At 35.2% G+C, this 12,731-nt stretch overlaps 1 protein-coding gene across 4 annotated transcripts in view; it reads right to left on the bottom strand.

Moving 5' to 3' along the window:
* The window catches only part of GRK4 (G protein-coupled receptor kinase 4), a 36,412-nt gene that overhangs the window by 903 nt on the left and 22,778 nt on the right, over positions 1-12,731 (bottom strand). The window contains exons 10-16 of one of the 4 annotated variants that reach the window (XM_071753370.1): positions 11,875-11,912; positions 9,581-9,670; positions 8,999-9,207; positions 8,112-8,249; positions 7,324-7,461; positions 5,212-5,334; positions 4-3,570 (exon numbers count right to left, since the gene is read on the bottom strand). In XM_071753370.1, coding sequence (XP_071609471.1) covers positions 3,517-3,570; positions 5,212-5,334; positions 7,324-7,461; positions 8,112-8,249; positions 8,999-9,207; positions 9,581-9,670; positions 11,875-11,912 — 790 coding nt within the window. In that variant the 3' untranslated portion in view covers positions 4-3,516. Of the gene's footprint in view, positions 1-3; positions 3,571-4,243; positions 4,368-5,211; positions 5,335-7,323; positions 7,462-8,103; positions 8,250-8,998; positions 9,208-9,580; positions 9,671-11,874; positions 11,913-12,731 lie in introns of those variants that run through there. The other 3 variants (XM_071753373.1, XM_071753371.1, XM_071753372.1) reach the window with 3 other exon arrangements.

Here is a 12,731-nt window from a genome sequence, read left to right as displayed (position 1 = left end):
CACTTTGAACTCTGTACCCCTGTGAAAATGAAAAAAAAAGGCTGACAATTTATTTTGATAGAAAGAAAACAACCCTGAGGTATAAAAATTCTATTTGTTTGGTCACAACACTCAGAAGCATTAAATAAACCAATAAAATACTGGAACACTGTTTCACAGTTTCTGAGCTGAAGGTAGAGATTCATGAGGTATGTACAAGTAGACATTAGGACTTACAGACTTAGCCACAGAAAAGAAGGTTTGAGCTCGTGCAAGTTACTCCATGGCATTTCATAGGTACCTTGCACCAGCAGAACAAAGCAGAGGGGCTGTTGGACTGCCTCACCATTAAAGCCTTTTTCACACAAACTTTTTAGCAGGGCCTGCTGAAACAGGAAAAGGGGTGATGGTTTTGAACTAAAGAAGGGTAGATTCAGACTAGATATAAGGAGGAAATCTTTTATGAGGGTGGTGAAACAATGGCGCAGGTTGCTAGAAATCCCTAGAAATATTCAAGGTGAGACAGGACAGGGCTCTGAGAAACCTTATCAGAGTTATCTTATCTGGTTGAAGACATCCCTGCTCATTGCAGGAGGGCTGGACTTGATGACCTTTACAAGTCCCTGCCAACCTCAACTATTCTATAATTCTGTGATCAAGAATCTGAATTAATGGAGGTTTAACAAAGGCATATTGAATGACAAGAATTAATCTTGTCTTTATCTTTTTAATTTTTTTTTTTTTAAACAGCTTCATGGATATAAAAGGCCACATAATCAGTAGACACAACCTGCTGCCCTTCCCCTTCAGCTGGGTCCCACAAAAATCGAGAGCAAAGTTCATATGAAGTTTATATCAGTCACATTAGATTAAACACACATCTTAATCTCCATGTACTGTATAAGGAGAGTTGTGCTGATCCTTCCAGTTTCTTGTCTTTTCTAAATCATTAGGGGATTCACATTAGATAATATCTAGTCATTATTGTGTGATTATATTTCTAGCCAAAAGGGACAGATTTAGAGTAGAAAATGTCATCTTGAGCCTACTGAGGAAAACAAAGACACCCCCCAATGGAATTTAGCTCTGAATCCTGCAAATATGCAGTTATTAAAAAAACAATTCCATAGTATTATTCAGAACATAAGAAAACACTTGTTAAATGAAACCTGTGAAATGTGAAAGCTTCATAAAAATGAAAAAGTTCCTCACTTTTTGCATGGTTGGAGTTTCTTGTTCAAAATAGTGGACATATAAGTGGCCACTTCTTAGAAACAATTTCCCTTTTTTTATCATCTAGCCTTTTGTCTTCCTTTAACAGTGTTAAAGTCTCAGCACTCTGAAATAGAAGAGTTTTGTTTCTTTAAAAATAAGCCTCCTCCTCCAATATGGACAGAAAATCATATATACAGGAAAAACAGTTTCAGGGTTTTTAAAAAATATCGGTAAAAGCCAATTTCTGTATTTTCTTTATAAAAATTACTCAGCTTATGTACATGGCATTCTTGCTCAAATTTCAGGTTGCTCTAAAAAGGCATTAAATCCAGACTGTCACCCCATATATCTAGTGTTAATATGGTCATGTTTGCCTTAAAACAGAAAACTCAAGATCTTAAAAAATTAAACCCTTGCACAGAGAAACATGACCATTTCTCCAGCTGGGCATGTACTTATAAAACCCTTTTGTTACTTGCCTATTTCTCCATACCCAGCTTTTCAGAGTCCTTCTATTACTGTGGAACATAATAGAGAGGGTCAGGTCAGACCATGCCAGCTTATTGTCTCACACATAATGGTTCCAGCCAACACCCTTACTTCAGATATTTCTCTGTCAAGCCTCCCATCCCTTCACTGTTGCATCAGCCTATCTTCCAGCAATTCATCCAGACTCTCCTGCCAATTTCTCCCTTTGCATTTTCTACAGCAGCCATTTTGATGTCTTCCTCATTTATGTGGCAAAGGAGCCAAAAGGAATAATTTCAGATAGACACCAGCTCAGCCCTAGTAGGATTCTGAAGCAACTGTTTTCCCAACTTTTTTCAAAGTCTAACCCTTTAAAACATTTGTCACTAGATACAAAATACTGTGACTTAAAACATGACAAAAGGCTTCGGTATCAAATATCTTATGAGTTTCTCAGAAGCAGCTTAAGTTTCTTCCACTGGGTCTGTGGATCAGAACCAGAAACCTGTTTGAGGCAGAGGGCTATTCAGTTGCTCTTTGTGTATAATACATGTGACTATAGTCTGGTTGGTGCCCTAGAGATTCAAGAGGAAGGAAAAAAAAAAAAAAAAAAAAAAAAAAAAATCTCCAGGAGCATTGTTGTATTACGAGTCCTTAATTCAAATTTTGAAAATATACAAGGCTGCTAGTGAAATGTATCCCCTAAATTCATTCTCATACACAGATTAATAGTTTTACCAAAAGATTTACAAAATCAAGAGTCTGATGTACTTTGAGTCCAAAAGAACAGAAGTTTGAGAAGCTTTCAACCAGCTGGAAACAGTTTTACTAATGAACAAGTAACTAAATCTTCAATACCAGCTCCATGTCTCTGTCAAGCAGCCATTAAAGGTAGGTTTTAAAATTTAAGTTTTTAAACATTGTAAGAAAAGTTTCTTTACATTGTTACATTGTCCTTCCCTCAGTGGCAGTAATTGCTGTAAACCCCACAACATTGCATATTACAACAAAATAATCAGAAAGGAGGTAAGTAAGAAGAGCCCATGCTTTGTTTTTTGACTCATTATAAAACTATTACATCCCACACACAGTTGTAAATAATTTCAGTCACAGAAAAAAAATTAAAAAGGTGTCCCCATGGTTAAAAAGAAAGCCTTTTAGTAAAGACTACGAAGTACTAAATATAGTTATAAAATTTTGGCATCAGTCTACTTGCATGGTCCATGACATGAAACTATATGGAGAAGATATGTAAAATGGATAGAAAGGAGAAGAATGGGGTAATACAGTTTGTTACAGGATTCAGCTAGACGTTCAGAATTCTGTATATATAGAAATATAGGAAGATAATCTACAGAGCCAGATAGTAAAGAGCAATTTGCAATAGCTGGCCACAGTGCACTGAATTCCTTTTTCCTTAGCATTTGCTTGAGAGATACATGAGATAATAGCACTGTCATGCTGCTGGGTAATACCAGAATTTTACTGTTAAGAAAACTGTTAATAAAGATCCTAATGAAAAAGAAGACTTTTACTAGGAACATATAAAGTCAAATTACACTGATGCCATAGATATTATCTCTGTGCTTTAAAAATCTTGTAGTATTTCTAGATTCATTCCACCAGGAAAAAAAAATCAAGAGAAATCAAATACACACAGAAACACACTCACACAAATAGCACTCACTGCTTTTTGTACAATTAAGCTTTAGTGAAAATATACATCTTAAAACAAATGAAGTACAAATGTACAAAAATCCTTGAACTCAGATAAAAAATATGTATAATACACTTTGCTACAGAGATATAAAACATTTAAAGTTTGCTCATTCTTTCCAATGAGACAAAAATGTTTTAAAGTCTGGAGGACTCCTGCTCATCATCACTGCAATCAGATTTAAAGCAGACCTGTAAGAGAAGAAAGAGACAATTCAGCTGCAGAATTGACAATCTTGTTTGTTTGTGTGTTTTGTGGGGCACAGACAGAATGGGGAAGCAGGGAGATGTTTCTTTTTTCCTGCACAATTTACTCCAGAGTAACTATATTCATTGTGAACATGAAAGAAAACTAAAACCCAATCCCAAATCTCAAGTTGTTAAAGATTTATTTAACTTTAGATTTTTCCTTCTTTTAACTTCACAGGACAATTAACTGCAGTCTTATAACTTCAAAACCAATGAAAGACTCAACTTGTATCCATTTTTTTCAGGACTCTTTCTCAATACACAGAAATGTATCTTGGGAAAGTATGAACCCTGCTGATTCAGCTTGAAAAGACTACTGTAAGACAAAAGCTTTAACTTTAGCTGTATGAGATGATTAGTACACTAAACCATTCCTTCTATTCCATTACTGTAAGTGGAAGAAAGGTGAGTTTGAAAAGGTGAACTAGAAATAACAGTGCTATTATACATTCCATTAGCATTGTGCCATTTCAGAGAGGTGAATTACCGTGTGATGACAAAAGATATCATCATGCAATTTTAATACATGGCCCTGATGTGGCTACTTAATTATATGCTCCTAGCAATTTTAAGATTCCATTTCTTCTTGAAAGCAAAAGTAATTTCTATGGAAGTGTTCTCTACTGGAACAAACTCATGCTTCTCAAGATAATTCCACTAAGTGCAGCCATACTGAGCAAGCAGAATTGCAGACAACATCTTCAACTGAGAACCTTTCCAAATAGCCTACTTCTCATGACCTACAAACAGGAAAAATATGCCATGTCTTTTAGGTGATAGCTACTCAATTCATATACCTCTACATATTTACAAAAGAGTAGGAGTTATGTGTGTAAGAACAGGCTGTGCATTATTATAAGCTATGTAAATATTTATTATGGTTTTGTTTCTGGTAAAGGCATTAAACTTCCTAAGATGTTTTACCTTTTGTGACAATTCTTCACACTTACTTAGGAGATACTTATTTGCTTAATACACTATGATGATTAATTGGGAACCCAACTTTCTACAGGTGCAAGTCCTAGGAGTTATATTGCTCCACCACACTCACTTCTCAAGTTCATTAGCCAATTTAATTTAAGTTTTTATAGAGAGGATCTCAATTATTGCTTGAGTCATCTCCCCAGAAGCTTTTATAAAAGCTTGCAAAATAAGTAAGGGGTCAGACCCAAATTAATAGTTAAATTAAAGAAAGTTCAATTAATTAATTAATAATTAAATTAATTTATTTATTAATTTTAAAAAATTATTAAAAATAAATTTTATAAAATTTATTAAAATTCAATTAATTAAGATTAATTAATAGTTAAATTAAAGAAAGATCTATAGCACAGCTATTAACAACACACACAACCTTCTCCCCAGGTAACAGCTAGCAGACACTCCAGGAAGACAGACTGCTATGGAAGAAAAAGCAGTTTCTTAAGTGCAGTTCCAGGGCAAAACCATAACAAACCAACTTTTATTAGTTTCAGTATTCAGCAAGCAACATGGTGTTCCTATCACAAAATAATACAAAAAATTGAATGGATCTTAGTGGATTTTAATGGTAATTTTCTTACAGAAGAAAAGAAATACCCTTACCTCTCCACTAAAAAGTCTGTGAAAGAAGCCTCTCTTTGGTTTAGGAGACCTTTCTCTCTCTGGTGACACAGTACCATCAGTTTCATATGCATTGATATCTTCAAAGCATCCCGTTTCAATCATCTTTGAAACACAGGAAATATAAATGAAATATCCAAACAAGCCTCTTAAACATACACCATGTATTATCTATTTCCTTTGGCTGGGTACTCCTAACAATTTACAAATTTATCAGTCAAACTATACCACTTGCTGAGCTCCACGAAAGAAGGCACAAAGTCTACATTAACTCTCCTGTGCATATAGAAAAATATATAATAGCAATGAAAGCACTGCCACGCAGGTAATACTCAGATGCTCCCTTGCTTTGCTAAGGCACTTCTTCTGCCCATGAGGCAATAAGCAGAAGCTTTTAGAACCAGAAACTGATTTTTCTTTCATCTATTCTGCTTATTTCAGAGCAGACTAGCCTAAAAAATATAATGTCTCTATACCCTGGATTGAATTCTATTAATATACATGACATCAAGCAGGAGAAATTTTTATTCTCTGCAGAACACTAGTACCTGCATGTTATCAGAGGTAATACTTTTTAAAAGGGGTATAAATTGCCCTCCTGGGGAAAAAGCAGCTGATGTCTGACCACAGTAATTTAAACACCATTCTGGTGTTTTGGGCAACTGACTATGAAAAAAACAGACACCATAATTAAAATATAGCATTGAGACAGAGAAGGCAATATTTCATGGGGGAAAAAATAATAAAATAATGAGTACACAGAAAATTAAAGAGTGAAAGCCACAATTACCAGGTGCAGAAAGGACAGCAGAAAGAGTCAATGCCAAAATTTAACAGGCATGGTCAGAAGGGGGAGAGTGGTTAATGTGCACATGTAGCAGCATTTATCTGTGAGTGCCACTGATCTGCATCTGTCATAATGGGCATGCAACCCAATGAGTATATTCTGCTTTTCTTGTGAACTGTGACATTGGATGAAGTATGGAAGAAGGAATTCTTCAGAGACTGAGAGCAAAGGTTTGAGGGAAAGATCAGTAACATGAACTAAAAGAAAAAAATAAGTACAAACACAAAATGAAGTTTGCACAGACTGAAAGAATTACCATTACCTTCAGAACTCTACAACTACTTTCAACTTCATCCCTCTATATGAGGTTAGTTATTAAACTGCAGTGTATTTCTTAATGACTGGATCATATTCTGAAGTTCAGAATTACAACAGAGCATAAGAAACATTTCGTTCTCCAACAGCCTAAGGTCCACTGCTTCTTAGTGAACACTTTCTATGTCAAATGACAGCTTTCAAATCTCCTTGTTAATGAAATGCAACAAAACAAAACAAAACAAACAAAAAATACTCTAAACCAAAAGGTTTGGAATTCTACATTAGTAGAATTCAAGACAATACTAATTTCAGCAAGTTATGAACATCTTATAATAGCGGAAATGCATTCATAACAAGAGCTACAATAACTTTTACCAAGTGCTCTTTCTGAAATAAAGATTTTTATCTTCCTAAATACAGACTGAACTGCACCCAGAATTAGCAAAATTTTAGTATTCTGTATAGAATACTAGAAAACTCATTCACTAGGCAGATGAAGAAAGGTTTAAGATAAATTCTGACTCTATCAATGTTTGTTTTGAAACCTCAGAAAAGGTTGGGATCTGCAATTCTGTATTACTGTGTCACTTGGAAACTCTATTGATATACAGGCATGATACAAGAACAGCTTGCACTGCACCTATATGCTTATCATACATTTTTAATAGCATTCTACCTATTCCCATTGACAGCAATATAGAATAACACACCACACAAGAACAAGAAGAACGTGGTCATAGTGATGCAATATACTGTTCTGTATGCTCTCTGATGTCAGATTCCATTTATGCAAATTTACCATATATGCCAATTTTTTGCAAGCAGCTGGTATTTTGGGAAAAAGTTTTTCTCAAGTTTCTCAGCCAAGAAGTTTAAAGCAGAAACTTCTTTACCTCTCATAGAGAAAGTTAGTACTACAATTATATTCCTTATTAAATGTTCTATATTGCTGTGCTCAGGAAAAGAATCTTTTATGAAATATACAATACCTCATTTTGCCAAGGGATTGAGACACAACCCGTAACAAATTTGGAATAGAAGTCATCATCTGTAGTATCCAGGTTCACTCCTTTTACTGTTGAGAACTGCTCTATGTCCAGGACATCTTTACAGTATACGGCACGTGGCTGCAGTACAGTACAAGATTGCTTCATTAAGGTTTTTGTTTGTTTGTGGTGCTGGGTTGTTTTTTTGTTTTGTTGTTGTTAGTTTGCTGTTTTTTGGTGTTTTGTTTTGGTTGGGTTTTTTTCTTTCCTAGATGAGCAAATGGGGAGTGAACTGTCTACAATTTTGTATTTCACATTGCTGATCACCAAATTATGCTATACTACAAAACAGAAATGTAAAAACTTAGAAGACTCTCTTCATAAGGGACCTGAGCAATTCCATCCATCCTCCAAATTACAGAAAAGAAATATCAAAACCAGAAACAGCATGCAGCTTCTCTGGATTTCTTAATTGCTACCATAATTCAGTCATCTTCTATCACCCTCAAGTCCAGAGTAATTTCTTCAAAGCTCATCTTAATATGTTCAGCATCTGAGCTATGGAAGTAGACTATTAAGGGCTAAGAAATGAGCTACAAAGCTCCCTACAGCAATATAACTATTGCAGTTGTTCTGTGATCTCAAATGAAATGCTACAAAACAGTTATCAATAGCTACAATGGCATTCCCCTACCAATTCAACTAATTTTCCAGGTTTTTCTGGAGTTCACATGATTGCTGACATGTTGTTTCCTTTTTAGATACTAATCAAATCTGTCTCACCTACTTACATCTGGCAAGAATGGAGGTTCTAACATGTTAGCTTCCAGCCTCTTGAAGTTAATATTCTTGAAAATAGGATGCTGCTTTACAGTAGCAGCTCCATCCTCAGTGCAGCCCAGTCGTTCCTCTGGATTTTTAGCAAGTAACTGCAAAGATAAAAGGAAAAAGGCTGATTCAGTGACATAATCCCATAATTTAAAACAATAAATAAATACATATATATATATATCATATATATCACCCAAAGTGATATAAAAGTTCTTTAAATGGTGCTATGCTAAATAGATGTTACAGTACAGTAACATCTGTAGTATACTATCTGTATATCTGTAGTATACTGTATATCTGTATATCTGTAGTAACATTTGTAGTATACTTTACTTTCAGGAAATACACTTACTTTTTTCCAGTGGGCTTACGTAATGAATACACTTTGCACAAACTAGTAAAGAAAACTTAAGAAGCTTTCTGAATAGACATGCCTCTTACAAAAGTTAAGGCAAATACAAGTTTTAAAAAAAACCAAACTGCTATCTCATACAAACTCTTTTAGGCAAGAAAACTAGTATGCGACTCTGCCATTTCTCCTCATGCAGAATCCAAGTTGAGAATGCTATTGTACTGCATCTATAATTACATGTGGTTCAACGAATACTGGACCTTTTCATTCATGTTATGAAAAATCAATTCATGCAGCATTCCTGCATCTTGGAAAAAGCTCTGATTTACCAAATTTTGATAACTGAACAATTTATGAACAATCACAAACTTCCATCTGAACTAAGGAAAGACTTAAGAATTCCAGTATTTTCAGTAGAAAACATTACAATAGGGTTATAATTTCTTAAAATTTATTAGAAATTTAATTTTCAAACCTCTACATCTCTTCACCCACCATCCTGCAGATGGATTTTGCCTCTTCTGAGAACTTGTCTGAATATGTTTCCTGGTCTTCCTTTACCCTCCGGTCAATCTCATCCCGCTTGACCCTTTCCTTATGCTTCCTGAATGGAGACTGTCCTTCAATCATTTCATAAATCAAGCACCCAAGACCCCACCAATCTGGGCTGAATGTATACTTTTCATTTTTGAGCACTTCCGGAGCTATAAAACAAAAACAAAGGATCGTTAATGACAAATCACTTTAAAATGACTAATTAATATTTAAAAAACTCTCAGGCACTCTTTTGTTTCTGTGCAGAGATGTTTAACTCCTCTTTAGTTTGAAAAAATATTAATTTCTACAGTGATAGCACTTTAACAAAGTTCTACCTAAAACTAGAATTTCCAGAGTTAAGTTTTCAAGTTTTCCAGTAGCCTTATAACTGTCTGTCAACATCTACCACCAGAAGCCTTTCTTCCAATAAAATGTCCAGTAGTAAATCCATGCCCAGTATTGTTCTTTGGACATGTCATTCGTATATTCACAAAAGCAAAGTTTCTGGTAAAATGTAACAGCAAAGGATACTTTACATACCCATGTAACCAACAGTCCCAACCCGACCTCGGACAGTTTCTCCTTCTGGAATCTGCACAGCTAATCCAAGATCTGAAATTCTGATATGTCCTATTTATGATAAATAAATTGCACATAGTCAGCAAATAATAAAGTATCATCACTTCCAAGACTAAAATTCTTCATTCCTGCCACAAACACTCCATTTTCTGACTTCCTAGAAAAAACACCAGAATATATATGAGAAAACTGTATCCTGTACTGAGACACCAGGTTTTTCTCTAACAAAATATCCTCATAATGCTAAACACAAGTAATTGCAATTGCTATCCCCCCTCTGACCACCCTCAAAAAAGCAGCCTACACATAACCTCTTTGGATTTATCTATATTGTAACACGTCAGTTCAATATTAGGATTTCCCTTTCTCACAAATCACTCTAATGTAGAGAACAGCTTCTGTTTCACTTCATTAGCTGACTTTCTCAAGCTGATTACCTTTTCTATTCAGCATAACATATACACTACTACCTATAACGTAGTAGTCAGGTGGAAGACAATGATTTGTCATGAACAACACTGTTCAGATGGGGAAACTGTCCAAGAAGACCAATGGGATTAAGTTCACCTCACACTCCCTCCCATTCCCATGGCCAGAGAGAGCTCTTTGCTGAACACTCAACAGCAAACAATTCAAGACAGTTCAAGGCAAGAACTGTACTGACACGAATCCAGTTTAGAAATACAAAGGTACTTTCTTGAGAGAAAAATACAAAAGGCTAGACAGAAGAAAGGACAATAAAATTTTCAACTCAATTTTAAAACAGAAAATTGCCAATCATCTGTAGTAGAAAGATTCAAGGGGAAAAATCCAAACCAAAACAAACCCCACACTTAGTTCTAATACTGGATACAAGGGCAAGGACAGAGTAATTTATAGAAACATCACAGCTTCACAGAATAATTCAGTCTGGAAGGGACTTCAGAAAGTCTCTAGTACAAACTTCTGAGCAAGCAGTCAGCCAAAATTGTTGAAGATTTCTTAAACTTTTGTCTAGAACACCTCCATGTGTGGACACTGCATCACCTCTCCTGGTAGCCTGTTCCTATGCCCAAGTGTCCTCTGTGTATGTATTTTCTGTCTATCACTCCTGTGTTAGTTAATAGCTTATTAATTTCCTACTTACATGTGACAGAAAATCAAGGGGTGGGAAGAGAGAGTGGAGAAAGACAAGCGCCACTCTATACACTGGTAGAAAGCAAGCAAATGCTCTTAAGCAGCAAATACTGTTTTAAATACATTCAGATGCTGTTCTGTTCCCTGACATCAGATGAACCCCTTTTCAAGTGCAGGATTTGAGCCCCTGAAGCAATTTTCTAATGAGTCCCCTCTGGTCTCTGGAACAAGATCAAAATATCCCTGGCAGGGAGAAAGCATTCTAGTGCAGTCCTGCAGGGCTACATTTTTTCCTCAAAGAAGTCTTCAGCTTTTGCAAGACATTGCTTGAGAGAAAAATTAAAGAATGCATTTGTTGTCTCCCAAAGCTTTAGCTCTTGGAAAGTGACTTCTCCGAAGCTTCACCTTTTTAGAAATTTATTAGTCAGAACATGCTGACTTGAAAAAAAGATTGTGCTGATGGCTTCAGAAACAAGTTTTTCCTTAATCCAAATGCTCAGCAATTACAAGAACAAACTGGTAATACTTATCCACAGCTTAGAAGAAGGTAACTGCTGCATATGTTTTACAATTAATTCAAAAGACTCTGATAAATTCAATACAAAGTGATTAAAAAAATTTATTTGGCTTTTGAAAAACAAAAGACTACAAACTTCTCTTCATATTGTTTGTACTTCCTTGATGCCTTCCTGCCACATAGGCACCAGTGACCATCAGACCTGTTTTAGTTAAAATGTTAAAACTGAGATGCTTCAGATTCCTTTTCTTCTTTATTGCTAAACATTATAGTTTATTATGTAAAATAATACCTAACAAATAATGTTTACATAGTCAAAGAAAAGGGAAAGGCAGAATACATCCCTATAAAAGTTTTAGCCATCTTAAATCAGGGGAAAGGAGGAGCAAAAGGGGAAAAGCAGCTATTTTAATGTGTGAAATTGACTCCTTAAACATCAGTATCATAATTTCTCACAGACCCAGTATTTCCCCCAGCTTTCCAAAAAGCAAGACAGCTTGTTCTTTTCAAATGAAAGCTAAGATTTGTCAGTCAGATCCCTTTTATCATGAGGAATTTCTGGCACAGTATTAACTAGAGCCAGAAATTCCCTATTTAAAAATTAATTTTAATTATTACTTACCACAGTCATCAAGGAGTATATTCTCAGGCTTCAAGTCTCTAGAAATGAAACAGAATAGAAATGTGCATTACACAAAGGCAAAATTATTAGCTACCATCAAGTGCAACTGAGGAAACTTATATAAGACTTCTGGTTATAATTAAAGCAACTTTTTCCAGTTTCCACCTATGTACAAAAAAACTTGTGAGGGACCTCTAATACAAATAGCTTAACCATAAAACTCAAGATCCATTTTTTCCCAACTCTTTAACCCATTTATATCAAGAACAGAAATTCATACTTCACAGATGAAAAACTTTCTCTACACAACACTAAAATCCTAATAGGAAGAGGACTAATATTTCCCATTCTTCTAATTAAGAGGAAATTTTACTCAAGAGTTGGTTGTGTAACTACTTTTTCCCTTGCTCATAAATTTAAGCTGGTGTAAATTTTTAATAATTGAAAACTGGTTATGTATTAGCACAAAACAGGGCAGAGGTCTAGACACCACAGCAGCTCCAGAAGAATCACAGACCACTCCAAAATCTGGAATTATATACACAGAGAACAGTAGTATTTAACATGTATTTAAAGGTCTTTTTGTAGGCAACAAAGATTTGCCTTAGTCACAAAACTCATGGGATTTTTTGTTGGTTTTGATTTTGGGGGGTTTGTTATTTTGTATTTTAAGCCATCAGTTCTGTTTGCACTTTAGCAATGCAAATTGAACTACTTGTAGCTGATCCCTATGAGAAGAATGATCAGAAAAACCATTCATACCTTCCTTCCCCTCTCCATGCATGCCAAAACACACTGAGACATTGCAAGATTGGCCAAATTGTTTAAAGAACCACACACAACAATCAGCATAAGCC

This window comes from Heliangelus exortis, chromosome 10 (assembly GCF_036169615.1).
Source record: "Heliangelus exortis chromosome 10, bHelExo1.hap1, whole genome shotgun sequence".
NCBI classification, from domain to species: domain Eukaryota; kingdom Metazoa; phylum Chordata; class Aves; order Apodiformes; family Trochilidae; genus Heliangelus; species Heliangelus exortis.
This window is presented reverse-complemented; position numbering and strand designations above follow the sequence as displayed.